Source organism: Neomonachus schauinslandi, chromosome 9 (assembly GCF_002201575.2).
Source record: "Neomonachus schauinslandi chromosome 9, ASM220157v2, whole genome shotgun sequence".
Taxonomy (NCBI): Eukaryota; Metazoa; Chordata; class Mammalia; order Carnivora; family Phocidae; genus Neomonachus; species Neomonachus schauinslandi.
The window spans coordinates 4,955,662-4,976,885 of record NC_058411.1 but is presented as its reverse complement, the minus strand read 5'-3'; the positions used below and the strand labels follow the sequence as shown (position 1 = coordinate 4,976,885).

The 21,224-nt window shown below is 46.6% G+C and overlaps 1 protein-coding gene across 2 annotated transcripts in view; it reads left to right on the top strand.

The window, feature by feature from the left end:
• EML1 (EMAP like 1) overlaps positions 1-21,224 on the top strand; it is a 79,369-nt gene that overhangs the window by 34,350 nt on the left and 23,795 nt on the right. The window contains exons 4-12 of one of the 2 annotated variants that reach the window (XM_044918353.1): positions 7,081-7,109; positions 8,003-8,059; positions 10,611-10,740; positions 14,117-14,266; positions 14,996-15,065; positions 17,583-17,693; positions 18,522-18,617; positions 20,229-20,363; positions 21,042-21,141. In XM_044918353.1, the coding sequence (XP_044774288.1) occupies positions 7,081-7,109; positions 8,003-8,059; positions 10,611-10,740; positions 14,117-14,266; positions 14,996-15,065; positions 17,583-17,693; positions 18,522-18,617; positions 20,229-20,363; positions 21,042-21,141 (878 nt within the window). The remainder of the gene's footprint in view (positions 1-7,080; positions 7,110-8,002; positions 8,060-10,610; positions 10,741-14,116; positions 14,267-14,995; positions 15,066-17,582; positions 17,694-18,521; positions 18,618-20,228; positions 20,364-21,041; positions 21,142-21,224) is intronic. The other variant, XM_044918354.1, reaches the window with a different exon arrangement.

The following is a 21,224-nucleotide window of genomic DNA, read 5'->3' as shown; positions in this document are numbered from 1 at the left end:
TGATGGTCGTTTTTGTGACATTGTAGATTTTTGTCTTAGAGTGCTTAACACCTTAAAATACTCTGCTTGTAACAACAGCACTTAATCTTTACACTGACAAAACTTCTGTAAAAACAAAAGCAATATATGGCCATGTAATATTTCCTCTATGTATTATTGATGATAAATATTAACAGTTATATAGTGATTTGTGTCATAATGAAGTACTTATTAAATTTAATAGGAAATCAACAGTAACATTCTGAGGAACGACCTGTGTTATCTAATGTAGCCGCTGTACTAACCCAATAGGGATTTTTTTTTAATTAAAAAAAGTGTTCTGTATCAGACAGAAAAACAGCTACTACTTAGAATGCAGTTTAATGTTAGATGTTGCTAGAATGATTAAGTGTTTCAATTAGAAAACTGGTCCCCCCTTTGTAATTCTGACTGGAGTGACATATATCAACTTTGTAAACTAGACACTTTGTTTCCATCAAAAAGTTGTAATGGGCTCATTTTGTTAGAACAAGAAATGTTTCAGCTGGAAACCTTGTAGGAACACTTACTTAAAAAAAAAAAAAACAACAATACATTTAAACTCCCCATCTTTAGAGTCAACAAAAGTGAAAAAACACTTCAAAATAACTTCAAGATGTGAAAATGTCCCCGTTAGAGGCTCTTTTGTGTTGAACCACCTCAACTCCCATACCAGCTGTTTTATCCAGACTATAAGGTCCAGAAGCCTGAGCTGGAGACTCTGAGCTCCATCCTTCCTAAAGCTCTAGTGTTCGATGAAATAGTCTTTTCAATGACACCTTGAGGTCCTCAGGGTTCAAATTTGTTCTTTTATTTCAGCATCACTGAGAGTGTAATCTGAATCTTAATCCTCAGCCTGTGTGCAAGGCCCCTCATCTGCTGGCTCCCCATCCTCTCTTGGGCCCTGATATTCATGCCTCTCTAACACCAGCTCTCACTTGTCCCCAGCAAGAATTTTTTCTTTGAGATAATTGATTTATTACACAAGTAACATGTGTGCCCCAATGATCAAACCCAGTCTTAATTAAAGAAATGCGAATCTAAGTAAGAAGATAGTATATTTAGAAAAACCTTTATTGTATAGGGGCACCTGGGTGGCTCAGTCAGTTAAGCATCTTACTCTTGATTTCGGTTCAGGTCATGATCTCATGGGTCACGAGATCAAGCCTTGCGTCGGGCTCTGGCGCTGAGTGCGGAGTTTGCTTGTCCCTGTCCCTCTCCCTTTGGACCTCCCCCCCCCACTCTCTCTCTCAAATAAATAAATAAATAAAATCTTCAAAAAAAAAGAAAAATCTTTATTGTATTATAAAACACAGATACAAAAAAAAAAGGAAAAAAACCCCCACACAAACAAATATATAGCTTAATGAATTACACCTTCTAGCACTTAGCAAGTGGAGGGTTTTTGCCTTCTAACCTGAGTGACGTGTCTATGTCTGGAGATTTGGCGGGGGTCAATGGTTGGGTACATTTGGAGGAACTCCAGCAGATCCTTCAGGACCCAGCTCGGGATGCCCCCTTCTCTGGGAAGCCTGCCCTGGCTCTTTGGTCTGAGTCAGTTGCCTTTCTGATTGCTCTGTACCTGCTTATTCGCTTTATCTGGAACTCCCTCCCCATGCCCACGCATGCCCCTTGCCCTCCCTGTAGCTTTGGGAAGGCAGAAGCTGTCCCTTATTATTCTTTGTATCACTAGCACCTCACACAGGGCCTGCCACATAGAAACTGCTCAATAAATATTTGTGGCATGAAAGAAAGAATATATATTTAACTTAAAAAACAAAAACCAAAAACCGTAGTCATTTAAGAACTGTGTCAACAGCACCACCTATTGGTAAATAGGTTTGACAGTACACTTCAGATTCTGAAACCTTTTGCACTGGAAATGAGGTGGCTTAAGTTAAGCATCTTCCCTTTACAGAAAGGGTGGTTTCACTCTCCAAGCCATGGAGTCATTTATCTTTTAATAAGTGTCAAAGTAATAAGTGCTAATATTCTGTATGCTGTTATAGTTAGGAGGCTGGTAGGCAGAGCGCCTGCAAATAGGTGTAGGTTCTTATCAGTGAAATTCGGAGGAAGAGGGAAGTGACATTAAGTAATCACCATGTCCTAGGCGCTCTGTGACACACTTTATCTGATCTGGCCTGTACCTGACAGTGGATTTAGTCCCACTTTGTAGATGAAAGAAAAGACTCACGGAGGTAAAGCAACTTGCCCGACCTGAATGCACATCTAGCTGACTTCAAAATCTGGGCTCATTCTACCGCATCAAGCTGGAAGTATTGGTTGAAAATGTCTGTGAAGCAGTCTTTGTCCCCAGTGAGGTCTCCAGTGACATCTAAAATCTTTTAGATGGTTCCTAAATGACCCTCTTTCTAGTAGAAAGCCGCTTAAGGGCATTTATATGGAGAATCATTACTTACACGGTGAAGTATTTTGATTTCCAGTGGAAATGTTATTTCAAGTGGGGTCCTTTTCAAAAGGACTCATGGCATGTGTGCCAAAAACGACAATTTTTATAGGCGAATAAATTTCAGGGAAATAACACGTTTGACTGTGGAATGGTGTCCTCCTTGATCGAGCCTTAGTAATCATTTTCAGAAGCAAGTACGTCTCCTCAAACAGCATTTGATGCCTGTTGGCTCTGCTCTAGTCCTGGTCACCCAGCGGTCCCTGTCACACAGAGCACTCATGTGTCAGACCTGCAGTGTGCAGGACCTGGGCCCCTGAGCTCTCTTTCTGCACGTGGGGCAAATTAGGTAACAGATACAGAAGTGCTGAGTGCAGATCCCACCGCAGAGGAGGAGCACGGTGAATATGGGTTGAATCGGAGTCTGAGCAAGTTCCCCACCAGCCTCCCCTCCTTATACACACCCAGCCTACCATGGGGCAAGGTGAGTGTTAGCAGATGAAAAGACAGACAATCACTAGGAGGCTGGCCCTGTGCCCAGTCCACAGTGAACGTTATTGGAGTGTTGGTAATGCGCCACTTGGACTCGGGTGGTTGTAGATGCTGCATGGGTGTGAGCTCATGGCTCAGAGCAGGAGCCTTTCCTTGGGTCAGCTGTTTGGTTTTCTCCAGCCGCTCGTCTGGCGAAGGCTCTCGGCTGCCTCGCATCCTCCGTGAGTCCCCAGGTACTGCTTATAGCTTCTAAGAGTCCCTGAGATAGTCTGAGCCAACCGCTCAGGGAAACATACAGCCAAACTCTTTCAGCGAATCTTCCTGCCAAAACAGAGCAGTAAAAGCCATACCCAACTGCAACACTGTTCATTTTGGTGGGAGGGCCACTGCCTGGTGCGGCTTCAGCAAGAAGTGAGGGTTCGCCCAGCAGAGGGGCATCCTTTCTCTCCGCGGGGCTTACGTCTCTCGTGGGCTTCAGGGGAGGGTGGGGGACATCTGCATCAGCCTCCCCCCTGGAGCCACACTCACATGTCCCCACTTAGCTCACACTAAGGAACAGGTCATCAGAGACGAATCACACAACACTGGACAGGCAGTCTCCTCCCACAGCAAGCGAACCTGCAGCCCAGGCAACAGCGTCGGGTTCCAAGGGTCCATTCTCAGTGTGTCGATGGCGAGTTTTGGAAAGGACAGGTGTTCAGCGTGCCACTCCCATGAATGGACTTTGACTGGAGACCACAGTGTCTTTAATCTTGGATCACTGTCCTCACTGCACCTTCTGGGGTTTCCTCTGTTACGAGTTGGGAAGATTCACTGTCGCTTCATGGGTTTGTACTTACAAGACTGGCACACAGGAGTGGGACGCCCTCTTCCCTGGCACTCTGGTGCTCTTTAGGAAGGGTGCTGGTGCACAGATAGGAATAACGGGTTCACAAGTAAATAGAGTATATTTTTCTATAAAAATGTAGCTTTCTAAAATAATGAAACACAGCACTAGTATCCTTTCTAAATATAATAGACACAAAATGTGTTGCCTAGTTCAGAGCAAAATTTAAGAACTATGAGCAGTCTGGGTGCCTCTCTCTGTGACCTTCGCTTGTCAACCCTTACACTGCCGTTTCTAGTGTTTTATTTGTTTTATTTTTTAATAAACATTTATTAGAGAGAGCACGAGCTGGGAGCGGGGAGCAGAGGAAGAGGAAGAAGCAGGCTCCCTGCCGAGCAGGGAGCCCGATGTGGGGCTCGATCCCAGGACCCTGAGATCATGACCTGAGCCAGAGGCAGACGCTTAACCGACTGAGCCACCCAGGCGCCCTCATTTCTAGTGTTTTAATAGAGACATTTGATTTTTCCTCTAATGTTACAAGCTCAGCCTCAAAAGTCCACAGGCCTTCTTGCATTTGGAATTCAAACTGCCCTACGGATCTCTCATTCTGAGAAGAATGTAGTTCGTAATTGCTCTTTTCAGTCTCCAGGAAAGTTTCTGGTTCCTTATTCCTGTGTTCGTGGCTTTATGTCTCCCTACTTCTGTGATCAAAGTCATGATGGAAAAATGGGCTTTCGTGTCTTCTGATTCCCTGTCATTATGTTCCCATAACCAGTAGGCTTGCTCTGCAGTCTTGCGTTTCAGCTTTAACCCCGCGTGTCCTCACCCTGCCTATGAATCTAACAATATGTGAGAAAGTCAGAGGTAAGATTCGTGCTTCAACTCAGACGATCACAGGAGTGTCGCTCCCACTCCGACAGGGAGCACAAACCGGCGATCTGAAAAGCATGGCTATTTTAAACCCACCCTGCAGCTGAGGTCACAGAGTAATAATGCTGAGCTAAAATCCACAAAGTGACAAGCCTGTCTTGGGAGAGACAGGCCCACGGCTGTGTTCATCTCGGGCAGAGCAGCAGGAGGTGAGGAGCCTTCCTGGATGCACATCGGAAGAAAGCAGCCGAAAGCTCATGGAATAGTTAAGCTGAGTGTGGACTGGCATGGTCGTTTGGAAGTCTTGGGAGCCCCCAGCACAGGGGGACACACACACACACACACACACACACACACACACACACTCCCCTGCCTCTGCGCGCTCGCGGGGCCCCCCCCCCCCACACACACTCTCTCCTGCCTTTCTGCGGACTTGCAGTGAGCCGGTGACAGATCAGGAGCAGGTCAGGAGTGCAGAAGGACATCCTCTGTGAGGCACGGGCATGGCAGGAGCTGGCACCCCTGCAGGAGGGACGGGAGAGCCCACAGCCCTGGAGGTGCAGTGCATGGTGAAGTCGAGGACCCCACGGGGAGAGCCGAGGGAACCCTGCCGCACACCCCGGCCTCACCAGGAGCCCAGCAGGGAGCAGAGCAGAGGTCCCCGCCCTCTTTAGGCACCTACCTGCGGCAGGGGGGACACAGCATGGAAGGACTTGGCTCAGCAGTGCCATGGGGAGATATACTGCTGGCTGGGGCGTGGGGAGGGTCGGAGGCAGGGCCAGAGGAGGATGCAGAGCGGAGCGGCCCACAGGCCTCTCTGGGAAGCAGTTCAAAGCACAGACAATGCAGGGGCCGTGGGACCTGTGTCCAGGAGGAGGGGACGCTTGGGCAGATGCTGACACAGGAGCTCTGGGCACGAACGAGGGCCACCAGGGACAGGGCAGCTAACTCAGTGACCAGGGGACAGTAACGGGAGACACGGACAGAAGAAGAGAGTTGTCATTAGGGCCTTAGAAGCCAGTGTAAGACTTGGACTGTCACATTAAAGGTTGTGCTGTGCTTTCAGAGTAGTTTTCAGTGACCAGAGGTTAGAGTCGTGCAACAGGTCCAACTATTTAAAACACATTTGAGCGGAGCGCAAAGCACTTCTAAAGCATCAGTCCAGAGCCCCCCCATCCCCCGTGGCACTGCATAAAATTATCTGGGAATGAAGGACATTGATAATATTATTTATTGTATTGTGGGTTTACAGCTAATTTTTCTTTTTAAGATTTTATTTATTTGAGAGAGAGAGACGGTGGAGAGAGGGGCAGAGGGAGAGGGAGAATCTCAGGCAGACTCTGTGCTAAGCGTGGAGCCTGACTCGGGGCTCGATCCCACAACCCCAAGATCATGACCTGAGCTGAAATCAAGTGTCGGTCACCCAACTGACTGAGCTTCACAGGCGACCCCAGGTTACGGCTAATTCTTACTAGTGGTGTTTCTCAACGTTTTTCAAGAGAAATGGAGGGGAAAAGTCATATTAGGACTATATCTGCTCAGGTACTTTTTTAAAAATATGCACGCACACACAAACCTGTGTGCTTCCGTAAGCTCTCTCAGGGGTGGCTTTCATTTACGTAGTCTGTCTTGTTCTGAGTCTGAAAGCGGGGGGTCATCCAGGAAGCAGGGTGGTACAGGGGAAGACGGTGCGGCCACTGGAGTCTCGCAGACTTGGGATCAAGCACTGACCCTGCGTTTGAACAGGACACACCAGTTGGCCTGCCCGAGAGCCCCTTCCCTGGTCTGGCAGGCAGGTGGTATCCTGTCCCTGCAGGTGCCTGTGGTGGGAGGTAGCAGGCACTCCTGCCCCGGGGGCTTCCTCGGGCGAACTCATCCCCTGGAAGCCTACCCCTAGGGATGACCTTGAATGCTTTGGGGGTTTGGTTTCCCCAGGCACAGTCAGGGGGTGGTCTCAGCCTGGCCAAAATCCGCAGTGGGGTCCCCACGGCACTGATGAGATCAATGCACCCCCGATATTCCTTATTTTTGTCCTCTTTTTCTTCTCACAGTAGCCCTGCTAGGAGCTGGGCTCTCAGGGTCCTTACGCAGAAAACCCTGTGTCAGGAATTTGCTGGTTTTAAATAAATTCTTTAAATAATCTATCGGAAGAGCATGGGGAAGAAGCAAACCTTTACACATTTAGATGAGGCCATTCCCATCTTGGTGAAGCACGTTTTTCTTCCTAGACCCTCACTTGCTCTGGTAAAAAGCTTGGTTGGGGTGATAAAGCTGGATTACAATCTCTTGCACCTGCTTTTAGACATTCTCGTTTACACGTGTTCCTTTTTGCCGTTGCCTGGTTTTGTTTTTCTCATTAACGAGCATCACCGGTGCAGCATCAGGGTGGACTGGCCTCCACATGGACGAGGCTAACCCCTGCCCCCCCAAGCCTCCCTTTAAATCTGTCTCTCTTTCATCTCCACAGCAAACCCAAGGAGCCCGTCTTCAGTGCAGGTAAGTCTGATTTCATCTTTGTGCAGGTGCCCCTCACCCCCCTCAGGACTCGGGGGACAAATTAGTAGCTTGTCACCTATGGTGTCCGCATGGGTGGGGCTGACAGGTTGAGCGCCAGGAGTCTGTGCCCGGGCTCCGAGGCTCGGACTGCAGAGACTGGACCCTTTATTTACGCCCTTAACCCCGATTTAAGATGCGCCCACAAGGAGGAAGAGTAAAATGCCACCACATAAGCAGAAGCAGAACTTCTAGGTGAAGACACTGTGTTGCCTTTGTTATTCTTCCCTGACCCGTGGGGCTTCCGGCTCAACATCTGCATCTCTCCGAAAGGGAAGCTTTCTGATGCGTTAAGTTATAACTTGGTCTAAAAGTAGCTTTTTTTCTCTCTTTCTGCCTTTGATTTCCTAAACTGCAAACTAATGTTCATATGTACCTTTTCATATACCTTTTCTTTAACACATTTTATAGTAAGGGAGATGCTATTTTTAGGATATTAACCTGATTTAAAAGCACATTTAAAATGCAAAATCGTTGACCAGTATGGCATCAGTTAAGTAAAATCACTTAATTTTAACTTTTCCAGTTTTTTCCCTTCGATTCAGAATCGAAACCTCTATAAAAGCCAGCGTTCTGTATTCATCAGCACATGCTTTAGTATTCATTTCATTTTCAGGAAGCATGAGATCATGCACTGAAAATGTAGTTGCCCCAAAAGCCTGCACAGCCAGGCGCCGGGCGCACTGGTCCGAACGGCTGCACAGAGGGCAGGTTCTCCTGCGGGGGGCGGGGCGGCCGCTCCGACTGAGAGCTATCTGCCCCCCCAGTGAGAGCTGCTCCCCCCAGCGAGCGGGCAGGCCGGTCCCTCTTGCAGTTCTTGCCATCTCTTTATCTAGCGCTTCTGTCCCTGTCTCCGAAATCACAAGGGAAACGCCGGGTGACACACTGCAAAGGTAGGCGGCATTTCTGAAACCTCATAGCTCTCTGAGCAAAGCTGCTACCCAGGCTGCAGAAACTTTTTTCATACAGGCACGCAGGTAATATCCTCGTATGAAAATGTTTTGGGCACACGAGCCACTCCGACTTACTTTAAGTTAAAAGCATTCCTGCGCATTTACTTGGATGGGTTTTAATAAGTAGCTTATACATTCGATCTGGCTTGATTATTGGCTGATTGCAGGACCTTTGAAAAATCTGTGTAAACCTTAAGAGCGCTATAGGGCAGCCCTGAATGCCCCACTGCTTGACCTGGTATCTTGCACCGCTGCTGGCCCCTCCATCTGCGCCTTTGGGTTGGCAGCTGTGAGCTATTGTCCTAACATGCCTGGAAAATACTGTTGCTTTCCCTTGCTGCATTTTGATTTGATTTTATTTTTTTAAGATTTGTTTATTTATTTTCAAGAGAGTGAGGGGAGGGGCAGAGGGAGAGAATCTCCAGCAGGCTCCACAGTGAGCTCAGAGCCCAACACAGGGCTCGATCCCACGACCCTGAGATCACGACCTGAGCCGAAACCAAGAGTCGGTCGCTTCGCCGACTGTGCCACCCTGGTGCCCCACGTTTTGATTTTAAATGTAGAATGTCTGATTTACCAGTGCAAAACAGTGCCAAGGCAAGATCCAGGGCTTTTTTGCCTCAGTTAGTGATTTAGAATTGTGCTAAGCAAGCCTCCCTCATAAGGACTTAGCCAGCACCAACTGTAACAGACTCCGCATTCACGCACGCTGATCATTACGGCCACAGCGGAGAAGCTATTACAGCCTCTTTATGCCCATCCACGTCCTGTGCCTCCTCCCGTACAAAGAATGGATGCCACCGCGCGTCCTCCAGCTCCATGCTCGCACGTGCCTGCTTTCTTTTCCCTTCTGTCGTCTGCCGGGGGCTCCTGGGTCCTGCAGGTGTGGCGGCCACGCAGTCCGATGAGCTCAGATTTGGGTGAGGGATTAAGGAAGGGAAGAGGTTTCAGGTGAGGACGAGCGCAAGGGCAGAGGCCCAGAGCAGGGTGCTCGAGACACATCTGGCCAGACAGGCGGCTGCAGGCCGGGTGCTCGCGGCCGGGGAGGTTACGTAGCAGAGAGCAGGCAGGGCGCTAGACGTTTGGATCAGCAGGTAAGACAGTGGGCAAGGGATTTTGTGTGGAGGAAGAACTGGTGAAATCCACTTTGGGCCTTGATGGGTTTGGCAGCAGAATGTAAAATGCCCCAGGGAAGCAGTAAGAGAGCCTGGGGTGCCAGATCTGTGATGGGCCGGTCCCAGTGGATCTGGGGAGGACAGAGCCTGGTGGCAGCATCCTCACGGGAGGGTCCACGGAACTCCGCGCCTGGCACACCATCCGTCTGCAGGATGAGCATGTGGGGGTTCTTGTTCAAAAGTCAGACTTCCTATGCAGAGTGGAGTGTGCATCACACGCATGCATGTGAGACCAGAAATGCACGCACACGGTAACCTAAAACCAGGACGGCCTCTTAATTTGTAGGCTATATTGCATGTGGCATTGTTTGAAGATCCTTAGGAACAAGACTTACATAACTAACCTGTAAATGTGGTGCTTCTGGCGGTGTGATTACTCCGTGCCTTCTCCTCACCTGTTTCCCCTGCGGATGATTTTTCTGTTGAGTTCTGTGCTGGTTCCAGCTGCCCAGTTTAACGGCCGCGAAGGCCTGGGCCTTTGATGCGCAGTGAGTTCTAACAAAATTCACCAGGAGCTCACAAGACATTTTCTCTGGTCTTATTATCTCCTAAAAGCCAGCAGAAAACCCCAATTTATTTCTTTTTAAAACGGCACTTGTCCCATATCAGTGGGTTTTCCTCTTGCCCCATAAGTTCTTGAAACACCAGAAGCTATTTTATTATAAAAATGTTTGTTCTAGAAGGTTCTATTTCACAATGCCTCTCTCTAATGGGTCTTTTGTTCTTTTATTTTCTCTCTAGCTTTTCCTTGAGCATTTTCCTTCTTGCGTGCACCCTAGCATGTACTTTTGCCGATTTTGTGTTCTTTACACTTGAAAAATGTGTCCAACATAAAAGATACATAAAGTTATATTTTTACATTGCAATATAACAAACCAATTAAAATACTGAAAGAAATCTTATGAATTTTGATACTGAAATTGTATATACATTGAAATCAATAAAAAAATTTTAGTGGATTTCTTGTGTTAATTGTAATTTTTTGAGGTGGCATTTTCCCCCCTCCTGATGATAAAGAAAACGTAAGCACCAAGTCTCTTGTGGAAAAATAATGGAATCTAGTTTTTCCCTGCCTTTTACAGTTTCTCATATCTTTCATGTACTTAAGTAAGCAGCATGTCAAACATAAACGGGGTGAAAACTTTTGTTTTAAACTGTTTAACGTTATGTTTTAGTTCTTTTCCCCCAACACATTAGAAATCACATGAAGGGTAAAGTTTGCGCTTTTATGTTAAAGGGCTAAAGAAAAGATAACATTTGTTTTCAGCTACATTGGGCACTGAGGTGTCTTACTGATCTCTTTGTTCTTTTTGTAGAAGAAGGATACGTAAAAATGTTTCTTCGTGGACGCCCTGTTACCATGTACATGCCCAAAGATCAAGTGGACTCTTATAATTTGGAAGCAAAAGTAGAACTACCAACCAAGAGACTGAAGCTGGAGTGGGTGTATCCTTTATTCACTGACTGGACCTGTCACGAGGTTTAAGTGGATTCATGCCCTGAGCTTAAAGTTTAACTGTAGAAATTCATAAAACTTAAGTTCTCCTAAGCATTTATTTATTTATTTAGAGAGGGGTGGGAGAGGGGCAGAGGGAGAGAGAGAATCCCAAGCAGACTCCATGCTGAGCACGGAACCCGACATGGGGCTCAATCTCGTGACCCTGAGATCATGACCTGAGCTGAAATCAAAGAGTCGGAGGCTTAACCGACTGAACCACCCAGGAGCCCCAAGTTCTCCTAAGCTTTTTAAGAAAACCAAAATATTCTATTCTCACTTAAAAAAATTAATTTAACAAAAGGGGCCGTATGTTAGCACTCAGTCCAGTGTTCTCGCAGAGGAGGGCTCCTGATTGTGGGGGACACTGACTTATCAGTCCTGAAAGAAAGATTATAGTTCCTGCTCAAATACGTATACCTTACTTTCCTGAAAAGAAAGTATTCATATGCTGGACAGGGTTTGTTTGTTTTTGTTTTTGTTTTTGTTTTTTTTTAGAGAGTCGTGGGAAAATGCATCACTTTCTGGCCTGAATTTTAATCTTTTGACAGAATAAATGTCGTTAAAAACTAATAGAAAAGCAAGCTTACTGAAAATAATCACAAATGGGTAGAGTTTAGGATTCTAATGAAATTGAAAGAATGGATTGTTTTTTTTTTTTTTTAAAGATTTTATTTATTTTTTGACAGAGAGAGAGACAGCGAGAGAGGGAACACAAGCAGGGGGAGTGGGAGAGGGAGAAGCAGGCTTCCCGCTGAGCAAGGAGCCCGATGTGGGGCTTGATCCCAGGACTCTGGGATCATGACCTGAGCCGAAGGCAGACGCTTAACGACTGAGCCACCCAGGTGCCCCAAGAATGGATTGTTTTTAACAGTAACTGTCATAGGCTCAGACAGCTCTGTGGGACAGATGGAAAATCCAGGAGTTCTATGTGCTTACCTGAAAACCGTGGAAAGGCAAGAAGACACCGAACTTACACACTTAGGAAAATGAGACCATCAGAAATTGAACTAAACTCTACAGGCAGGAGGTTCTCACACCCAGACAAAGAGTGATAGACACCCTGGAAGGAAGGACAGGCACTCCCCCCTCAAACCAAGTGGGGGCTTGGCCAGCCTTGGGAGAGTAATTGAAGGAGTAACATCAGGAATACCCCAGTACTAAATGAAGGGAGTCCAGTGAAGGTGTAAAGAAAATCGACATGAATGCTACTTTAAGAGAAAGAAAAGTACCCGCCCCCCAATCTAAGCCACAGAAATCCGAGTCAGCCCTAGGACTAACGTTCTTGAGATAAAGCTGCTGGAGCCCTCATACTATGAGATTTGGAAAAGTGAACAAGCTCCAAGGAGAAAAAAACCCGAAACACAAAGAAATAAAGCCTATGAAAAAGGGTGAATGAAGTGTTGGGGCTTTTTAAATTTTCCTTTTTTTCCCCTTATTTTATTCTGTTTATTTTACTTTAGAGCAAGCCTTCCAGTCTATGCGATTTTAAGACAAAGAACAAAAAGCCTTTCTTCACCGTCAAACAAATTTTTATTGAATACCAGTTTGATGCCAAGCCCCGAATATAAATTCTAAGAAGTTGGTTTAAATCAATGCCGTTGTCATTTCGGTCGGAAAAATTGCTATTTGAAATGATGATATCATATTCTTTGGGTATATGTTTTTTACATTTTCAGACTCAGATGTCCTAAGCATTTACGTGCAACTGTTTTGGCACATGCAATCGAAGTGATTCAGTTAAGTCAATAATGGTTTACATTTTAGGTTCAGTCATAGCTGGAAAACATTATTCAAAACATTTTTTCAGCCTACTCTATTCATATTTTCAAGATGTAAAGTGGTAGAATTTACTTTAGATAAATGGGACTTTTGTTAGATTAGTTTTTCACATCTAAGTTCAAGTGATGTTTTGCTCCCAAAATAGTTTGCGGGGTTTGAAAGTATACATACGAAAATCTTAATGGAGGTCATATCTCCAAGGAGGTGGGGATGGTTGTGGCAAGGAGGATCGCAGTTTTTTTTACCCTTTCCATATGTATGTGGGAGTGTTGTTTGCACTTTTTACAAGTACTTTTATAATGTAAATTAAACAAATTTAAATAGAAGATTTAGCTCCTAGAGGACAGTAAAAAATAAAATTGACTCAAAAACTAAAGTCGATACAAGTCAGCATCTTAAAATTTATTTTTAAATACTATAAAATATAAGGAATGTCAGAGTTCAGAGGGTTTTTGGAATAGTCCTTTTGACCCCACACGGCTTGGTAGTTGCAACAATGTAGTCCCCTCACATTTTCAGATCTCTTTTGCATTCCAGATGAGTTACAAATGCCACAGCCTGTCATAGGGATTTGATTCATTTCCCAGCCATGATTCTAGAACGAGAGCGAGTCCTCTGGTGAAGCCACAGAGTACTGGTGATGTCCGTCCCCAAGCTGGACGATGGCAGGATGGGCTAGGCAGTTGGCAGCCAGCTGGCCCCATTCTAGAGTCGGGCCCTCACCTGTAACAGACCAACACTCGAGCGGGAAGGAGAATAAATACACTCTAGACCTCGTGGTACTGAAGTAGATCTGAGCAGGTGGTATGATAACTAGAGGAAAGGGAAAACGAATTTTGGAGCAAATTATTCCAGCATTCTTGTGAAGGGTCAAAATACAGCTCCCAGCTGATTTTAATTCTCGAGTCAAGCTGGCTAGGGTAGCAGGCCTTCCAGAAAACCAGCTTGGCAAAATTTATTTATTTTTAAAGATCTTATTTTTAAGTAATCTCTACACCCAATGTGGGGTTTGAACTCACACCCCAAAGTTGAGAGCTGCACGCTCCACCGACTGAGCCAGCCAGGCTGCCCTTGGCAACATTTAAAGGCAGACTAGTTGTGAAGAAGACAGGCATCCACGGAAAATCCAAACAGTTCAACAAAGAAGTTTGGCCCTGGCTATTGCTCCCAAGGTCTATGATTGATTGGCTCAATTCAAAAGAGTTCGCTTTCTGGTAACTTCACAAATGTCCGCTCCAGTTACCTTTAGTAAATAAAATAATAAGTTACATTTTTGATCCAGCTGAAGAAGTCAGCTTTCAAAAATATAATACATCATTTCTAAAAACAAAGCACCATCTGTTAAAAATACGTATTAACCTCAACTCAATGGCCATTTCCAACCCGATTGCCTGCCGGTTGAGTCACATTTATGATCTCATGTCATTGAACCAAGAGAAGGTGATGGGAAGAGTCTTACGGAATTGTGTTGTCTGTCCCTGTTGAATAAAGCTGATGTGTTGTCAGCTCTTAGAGGAAATCAAGTTTCTCTTGACACATGAAAAGCTATGGGTACCGGGGCCGCGACTGTCGGAACAACCTGTACTTGCTTCCGACGGGGGAGACGGTGTACTTCATCGCCTCGGTGGTGGTGCTGTACAACGTGGAGGAGCAGTTCCAGAGACATTACACCGGCCACAATGACGACGTGAAGTGGTGAGTCCTCACCCTCATGCAGGTAACATCACAGGGAAGGGGCTGGGACTGAGAACTAAAGAGGAGAGAAGAGGTCGGAGAGAACAGGATCTTCTGGAAAAGCTCTTCTTTATGTTCTGCATTGTCATAGCTAGTGGTTGGCTAGTTACCTGGCTCCCTAAGGTGCTAGAACCTAGTTTAGGTTCTGTCCATCTAACACATAATCTTAACCAACCGTATCACCCAAACCAACACTTCCCATAGATCCCCGTTGGAGGCCTTCTTAGCACAGATGCTAACAGTTTCTGATTTGCGTCTTTTTTAATTCATTCATAATTCATGTATAGCTTTTGATAGGGATTTTATGTATCTTGGAAGGATGGGTGGCTGAATAGGTGACTCTCCCTATTTCTATTTGTCCTAGATCCCTGGTCAATTATAAAAATCCTGTTGGAAAAGATGATATTTTTGCTGTTTAACATAGTTAATAAAGATTGTTGTAGGAGACTTGGTATTTTCCAAGCAAAGGATGATTTCTCCTTGAGTTTGGAAATTCTCAAGAAAGGATGGAATGAAATAGGCACTAATTGTCCAAGGTTGTTGGGGTGCTCAGGGAGTTTGTCATGAGTCTGTGAGAAGTCAGGCACCCTATCGTTCTTGTATTTAAATTTTTGACTAGATTATATTTGGCAAAGAAAAGAGTAAAGCTTGTCTTTAAAGTGGTTGTTTTATAAATACCCTTTTTTTTAGCCTAGCAGTTCACCCTGACAGGATCACAATAGCAACGGGACAAGTCGCAGGCACATCTAAGGATGGAAAAGTGAGTTACATTATCTTTTCATATTTTTTAATGAACTGTTGATTCGATATCATCTTCTGGAAACATTTCGCGGATGAATAAGCCTGCCTAGACATAGTTAAAGTATCTGAATGCTTCTTAATCCCTCAGTCGAATATTTTGTTGAAAAAAAATTTTTTTTAATTTTGTTTTTCATTTCTTAGAGAGAGCATGAACAGGGGGAGGGGCAGGGACAGAGGGAGAAGCAGACTTTCTGCTGAGCAGGGAGCCTGACACAGGACTTGATTCCCGGATCCTGGGATCATGACCTGAGCCAAAGGCAGACACTTAACTGACTGAGCCACCCAGGTGCCCCGCAAAAAAATTTTTTTAAAAATAAATTTTACTGCAGATTTTCTTACAGTGACCTTAAAAATGTCTCGAGCTTGCCTTAATTTCAGCCAATTTTTAAATAGCATTGTTCTTGCCTACGAATTCAGCCATTCTCAAGATACTTAAACACATGAAAAACATTAAAATATTAAAATATTAAGTGCACATTTAATAAGGAGAAGTCATGGGGCGCCTGGGTGGCTCAGTCGTTAAGCGTCTGCCTTCGGCTCAGGTCATGATCCTGGGGTCCTGGGATCGAGTCCCACATCGGGCTCCCTGCTCAGCAGGAAGCCTGCCTCTCCCTCTCCCACTCCCTCTGCTTGTGTTCCTGCTCTAGCTATCTCTCTCTCTGTCAAATAAATAAATAAAATCTTTAAAAAAAAAAATAAGGAGAAGTCATAATGAATAAGCATTTGGATAGGGGGCATTTTGCCTCTTCAGCAAACTTTAGACCCTTAGCCTGAAATACCCTGTATTCCTGACGTCACCCCAGAGTCCTCAAAGGCAGCAGGAGAGTTTGGGCACAAGTTTTATAAGCACCTCAGCAAGATTTTAACTTGAATTTTAAGGAATCAGAGAAGGAAGTAGTGGACTCTAACAGAGAACAACGCAAAACTGTCTTCCAGTTGGTTCTTGACCGCAGTCTGTGGTCCTTGCCATGTCTTACCCAAAACTCCTTGTAGCTTTTTTGATATCTATTGTATAGCTTATTCTTGCACCATATATGAAGCAAACCTCATTACATGGAGCACGTCCATTTTTACCAGCATGTTTTCTTCCCAAAAACATGAATGCTGCCATTTTTCAGAAAATATTTTAATAACATGATATTTTAAATATTAACTCTATGCCATTTCCCATTAAAATTATACACTTAAAAAGAAGTAACAGGGTAACAGGGATGATGGAAGATGGAAATCAGTTTACAGTTATGTAGATACCCATAAATGGAATAGGGTCTTCATCTTTTTTTTTTTTCTGGATTATTATTTTTCTTATTATTATGTTATGTTAATCACCATACATTACATCATTAGTTTTTGATGTAGTGTTCCATGATTCACTGTTTGCATATAACACCCAGTGCTCCATGCAGAACCTGCCCTCTAATGTTAAGTGGCTTTTAAGTCTTTGACATTAGTAGCAAACCATGTGTTCCTCCCTCTAGTGGATTAAAAGGGTATTTCAGTTTCTAGCATTTGAAATTGAATCAGAACTTTAGAGCCAGGGAAGATGGAATGGCTCTCTGAGCCAGTCCTTCAGCTCAAGTGCAGAGAGACTCAGAGAGGCCACCTGACCATCTGCAGACACACAGCTACTCAGAGCAAGTCCAGGCTAAAACCCACCCCACTCTGTCCGCCTGGTATGATGCTAGTCCTTTTCCTGATCCACCTGCTGATGGTTCTAGGATGCTTTCTTCTATTGAGGGAGAGAAAAATTAGGACCATTCACCTTGGAACACAATTGAGAGGGTGTTGAACTAATGGTAACAATTCTTTTTTTTTTTTTTAAGATTTTATTTATTTATTTGAGAGAGAGAGCACATGAGAGGGGGGAGGGTTGGGAGGGTCAGAGGGAGAAGCAGACTCCCTGCCGAGCAGGGAGCCCGATGCGGGACTCGATCCCGGGACTCCCGGATCATGACCTGAGCCGAAGGCAGTCGCTTAACCAACTGAGCCACCCAGGCGCCCAATGGTAACAATTCTAAATTTCATCTGTGCGTAACAGATTGCCCGTTTTGCTCCTCTGAGGCCCAAGAATGTTAAACTCTCAATACTGTTTGGTGGTGTCCGACTGTTCAGACTTTACAAGAATAGCCCTTGTGTGAGATTCCACTTTCCTTGTCATTCTTCATTTTTAAAATTCGGATTCATCTGGATGCCCAAGGGAGAACATCAGTTCCTGTGGAACAGTTATGAAGAACTGGCTATTCAGAATGTAAAACCCAGTGGCCCTCCCTGAAGTTAAGCTGGCCACGGGGGCCGTGATCTCCTGCAGCCACTGGGAATGTTTCCTTGATGCTGAAAGGCAGAGTCTTCAAATTTTTGAGCAGGAAAAGACCTTTTGTTTTGACAGAACTGAAGTAGTCTTGTAGCTCCAAGGTAAAGATCAATCTGGATGCCCGTCACAGTCGGTGTCTCTCTCTCTGCATTTCCTTCTCAACAGCAGTTGCCCCCACACGTGCGCATCTGGGACTCCGTGACGCTGAATACACTGCACGTCATCGGGGTCGGGTTTTTTGACCGAGCCGTCACCTGTATTGCCTTCTCAAAATCTGTAAGTGCGAGCCCCGTGGGCACGGGAGCCCTTGTCCGTGGGGAGGAGAGAAGCAGCTCAAGGTGGAAGAGGGAGGAAGTTAACGCACTCACTGGCTGCCTGGGCGCGTGTGCGGATTTGAGGCTGACACCGTCCTGCTCCCCGGGTCCCCTCATTCAGAGGTCACACGTGTCCCCTCGGGGTCACACACGTGATGGGAAGAGGCCCTGCAGCGCTGTCTGCATGCTCTCCGAGACGGTTTTGCCCGCTCTGACCTTGAATTTCACCTGCCCCTTGCTAGGCGGCTCCAGTGTGTCCCTGCTCTCCCCACATGGGCTGCCTGTTTAGCAGGAGTCCGAGGTGCCTCGTGGTCGCCCAGATTTCCTCAGGATGTGCCCATTCCACAGATCCACCCTATAAACCACTGTTCTAGAAACTTACACATGAGTGCCCATGTTCACATGAGAACGCCACGTGCCTCGGCCCCAGGGTCTTTGCTCCTGCCCAGCCTCCCAGTCACCCTGCCTGTCAGTCACAGACTGTGCTGTGCACCCTCAGGCACCGGCTCGTCCAGGAGGGGGCCCTGCAGCCCCTTTGGACTTAATCTTAATAGAACCAATGAGGCCGGGCCACCCCGGACCCCTCTCTGCTGCTCCGGTCCCTTCCTTGCCGCACGTTCGTCTGCTCTCCCTGAGTGGCCAAGAAAGCAGGTCTCATCAGCAGTTCATACATTCTTTAACCAAAATGGGCTCTTTATTAAAAGTAAAGTTAATGTTCATTGTTAATCACTTTTAACCTGTTTTATTCTCAAATGTAGTCTTCCTGGGAATACCTTTTTTTCCCCCCCAGAATGGAGGAAGCAATCTGTGTGCCGTGGACGACTCCAACGACCATGTGCTGTCTGTGTGGGACTGGCAGAAGGAGGAGCGGCTGGCCGACGTGAAGGTCTCTCTCCAAGCCCGATGCGGGGCTCCGCTGTAATTTCCCCGTGTGGAGCCTTCTCCTCCAGCTGGCTCCCAGGCCCCGGTCCCACCTCTCAGTGGGCCACAGGCTCCCCATGCCCGGTGCGGCCCTCAGGCCTGACACCAGCACCCAAGAACCCCGAGCCTGCCCATTTCCCCTCCCAGGGTGCGGTGCCAAGTCCTGGCAGGGTCTCTTCCCCTCGTCAGGACACCTGTAAGGTTTCCTTCTTCCTCACTTTACAGCCCCTCCCCTGCTAAGCCACTCCCTTGCTCACTGTTCCCTGCTGCTTTGTTTCATTCCACAAATGTGTGCTCTCGAGGTCAAGGGGGCTGCAAGTGGGGTGGTACCCGAGATGTCCTCCCTGCGCCGCCAGGGAGGGCATGGGGGGGGGTGGGGACAGGTCAGGAGCAGCTGAGGGAGAGGTCAGCATGGCCAGCACAGGGCTTGTCCAAAGCTGAGGGGCCTGCCGGATCCCAGCCCCTCCCAGTGGGACTCTTCCTGTAGGGGGCTGCGCTTGGCTTCCCTGGACCACCTCCGATCCATCTTGTGCGATAGGTCACTGAACTCTCCTTAAGCTTTCTTGTATTTTCCTCCTATGAAAATCATGAATGGATCCCAGTTGTTACAGAATTGACTTCAGATTTCCCATCCTGTCCTCCATTAACCTTAGATCACCTTCCTTCCCGAACATTAGGATTGCCATCGGATTGCCTTATCTTTCTCCCTTGAGTGTCCGGGATGCAGGGTCCGTAGTCTAACCTGGCATGTTTCCTAACACCTCTTCACATGCTATAGCCCTGCCTTCTAATATTCCGGTCGAGTATTTAAGTTCTTGCTAGGTGGCTATGTTGAAAGTAATCAGAGGCAAATCATTACCCAGGTTTAAGGCATATAACTGAATTTCAAGCAGAAGGAACACTTAGGGTCTGATTCATCTGACCAAAGTGCAGGTGCTGGAAGTCCAGAGAACAGGGTCGGGGGTGGTGCAGCGGAACCCAATAGCCAGTCCCCAACCCTGGAACCGCAGCCTGGTCACCAAACCACCGGCAGAGTCCTGGGAATTCAACCAGGAGGGAATCCCAGAGCAAACAGGCAGCCAAAGTCAGCCAGGAACCATGGAGCTATATAAAATCCAGATTCCGGGCCCCTCCCAAAGATTCCAGTCCCTAGGTGGGGCTGAGGCCTGACGTCCACGTTGTAACACACGTCAGGTGATTCTGTTGTTCAGCCTCAGCTGGGAATCTGTGACGGGAGATTGAGAGCAAATTCTTGGATTCTTAAGTTTCCACCCACCCCTTCAGCAGTAGCGTGTGGCATGCCTGCCCCCCCCCGCCCCCCACCGCATAGAGAGGAGCCGTGGTCCCTGTCCTCAGGGCTGTGGACCAGCAGGGGAGACAGACAGACAAGGAGAGGTTATGGCACCCAGCAAACATAAGTTGAGCGTTTATGGAAGGTGAGTTCAGCGGGGAGAAAAATCAAGAGGCTTAGGGCTTAACCTGGATGAGTTATTTGTAGTTCGGATGTCATTTATTTTCTGAAGTGTCATTTATTTTCAGAGATTTGAGACATTTGATTCTCCTGTTTTGCTCAAAGTGTTCTAACGAAGCCGTGTTTGCTGCGGATTTCCACCCCACGGACACTAACATAATAGTTACCTGTGGAAAATCACATCTCTACTTTTGGACATTAGAAGGAATCTCCCTTATTAAGAAGCAAGGATTATTCGAGGTAACGTTAAATTACATTTGTTTTATTCTTCACCGAGCGGTGCGTGTGGTCAGCTAGCTTCTACGGGAGCGGTGAGGCTGCCACAGTCTAAGAATTTGCTGTAATTGGCAAATCAGGGAGTCTTTCTGGGGGTGTAGTGATGAAGAGTATTTCCGGGGATCCCTAACAGAATTGTGGAGCCCCTTGTGTCTCTGTGGGTAGCCTTGGTGATGTCCGGAAGGAAAGATGGACCATCACAAGGGACAGTCGCCCTGGGGGCCAGGCGCCCCCTCCCACGCGTGGTCCTTGCAAAGAACAACCAAGAAGGCACTCGGGCCTCGTGAGGACGAGGAACAGCGCCTCCTTCCCTGTGGGGCCTCGTAACACTGGCCCCCCATGAGGCCTAGTTAGAGGACCACTTTATTCCGGTGCCAGGGCCCTGTTCCTGAGGCTCTAATTCTGATCACACAGCTCACCCCACAGCCCCTCCGACACCCTCCTCTGCTCCAACTGTCTGCAACTCTATAATTACCAGAAATTTCTCTATTTTAGAGCAGGTAATCTCATGGCATAAGTTATATAACGGTAGATAAAAATGAAAGGCATATGCAGCTTGGGAGCCCCGTGCCTCTAGGTTGTAGGAATACGAATAAGAGGATGTCTTGACTAATACGAATGTATATTTACAACATCCTGCAGAAGCAAGAAAAGCCAAAGTTTGTCCTCTGCGTGACTTTTTCTGAAAACGGTGACACCATTACTGGAGATTCAAGCGGCAACATCTTGGTGTGGGGAAAAGGTAATACAGGCTTGTCCCCAGAGCAAAAGCTTGGGGGCGAATATTATACGAGGTCAAATGCGACTTCTCTAAGAATTGTCTAT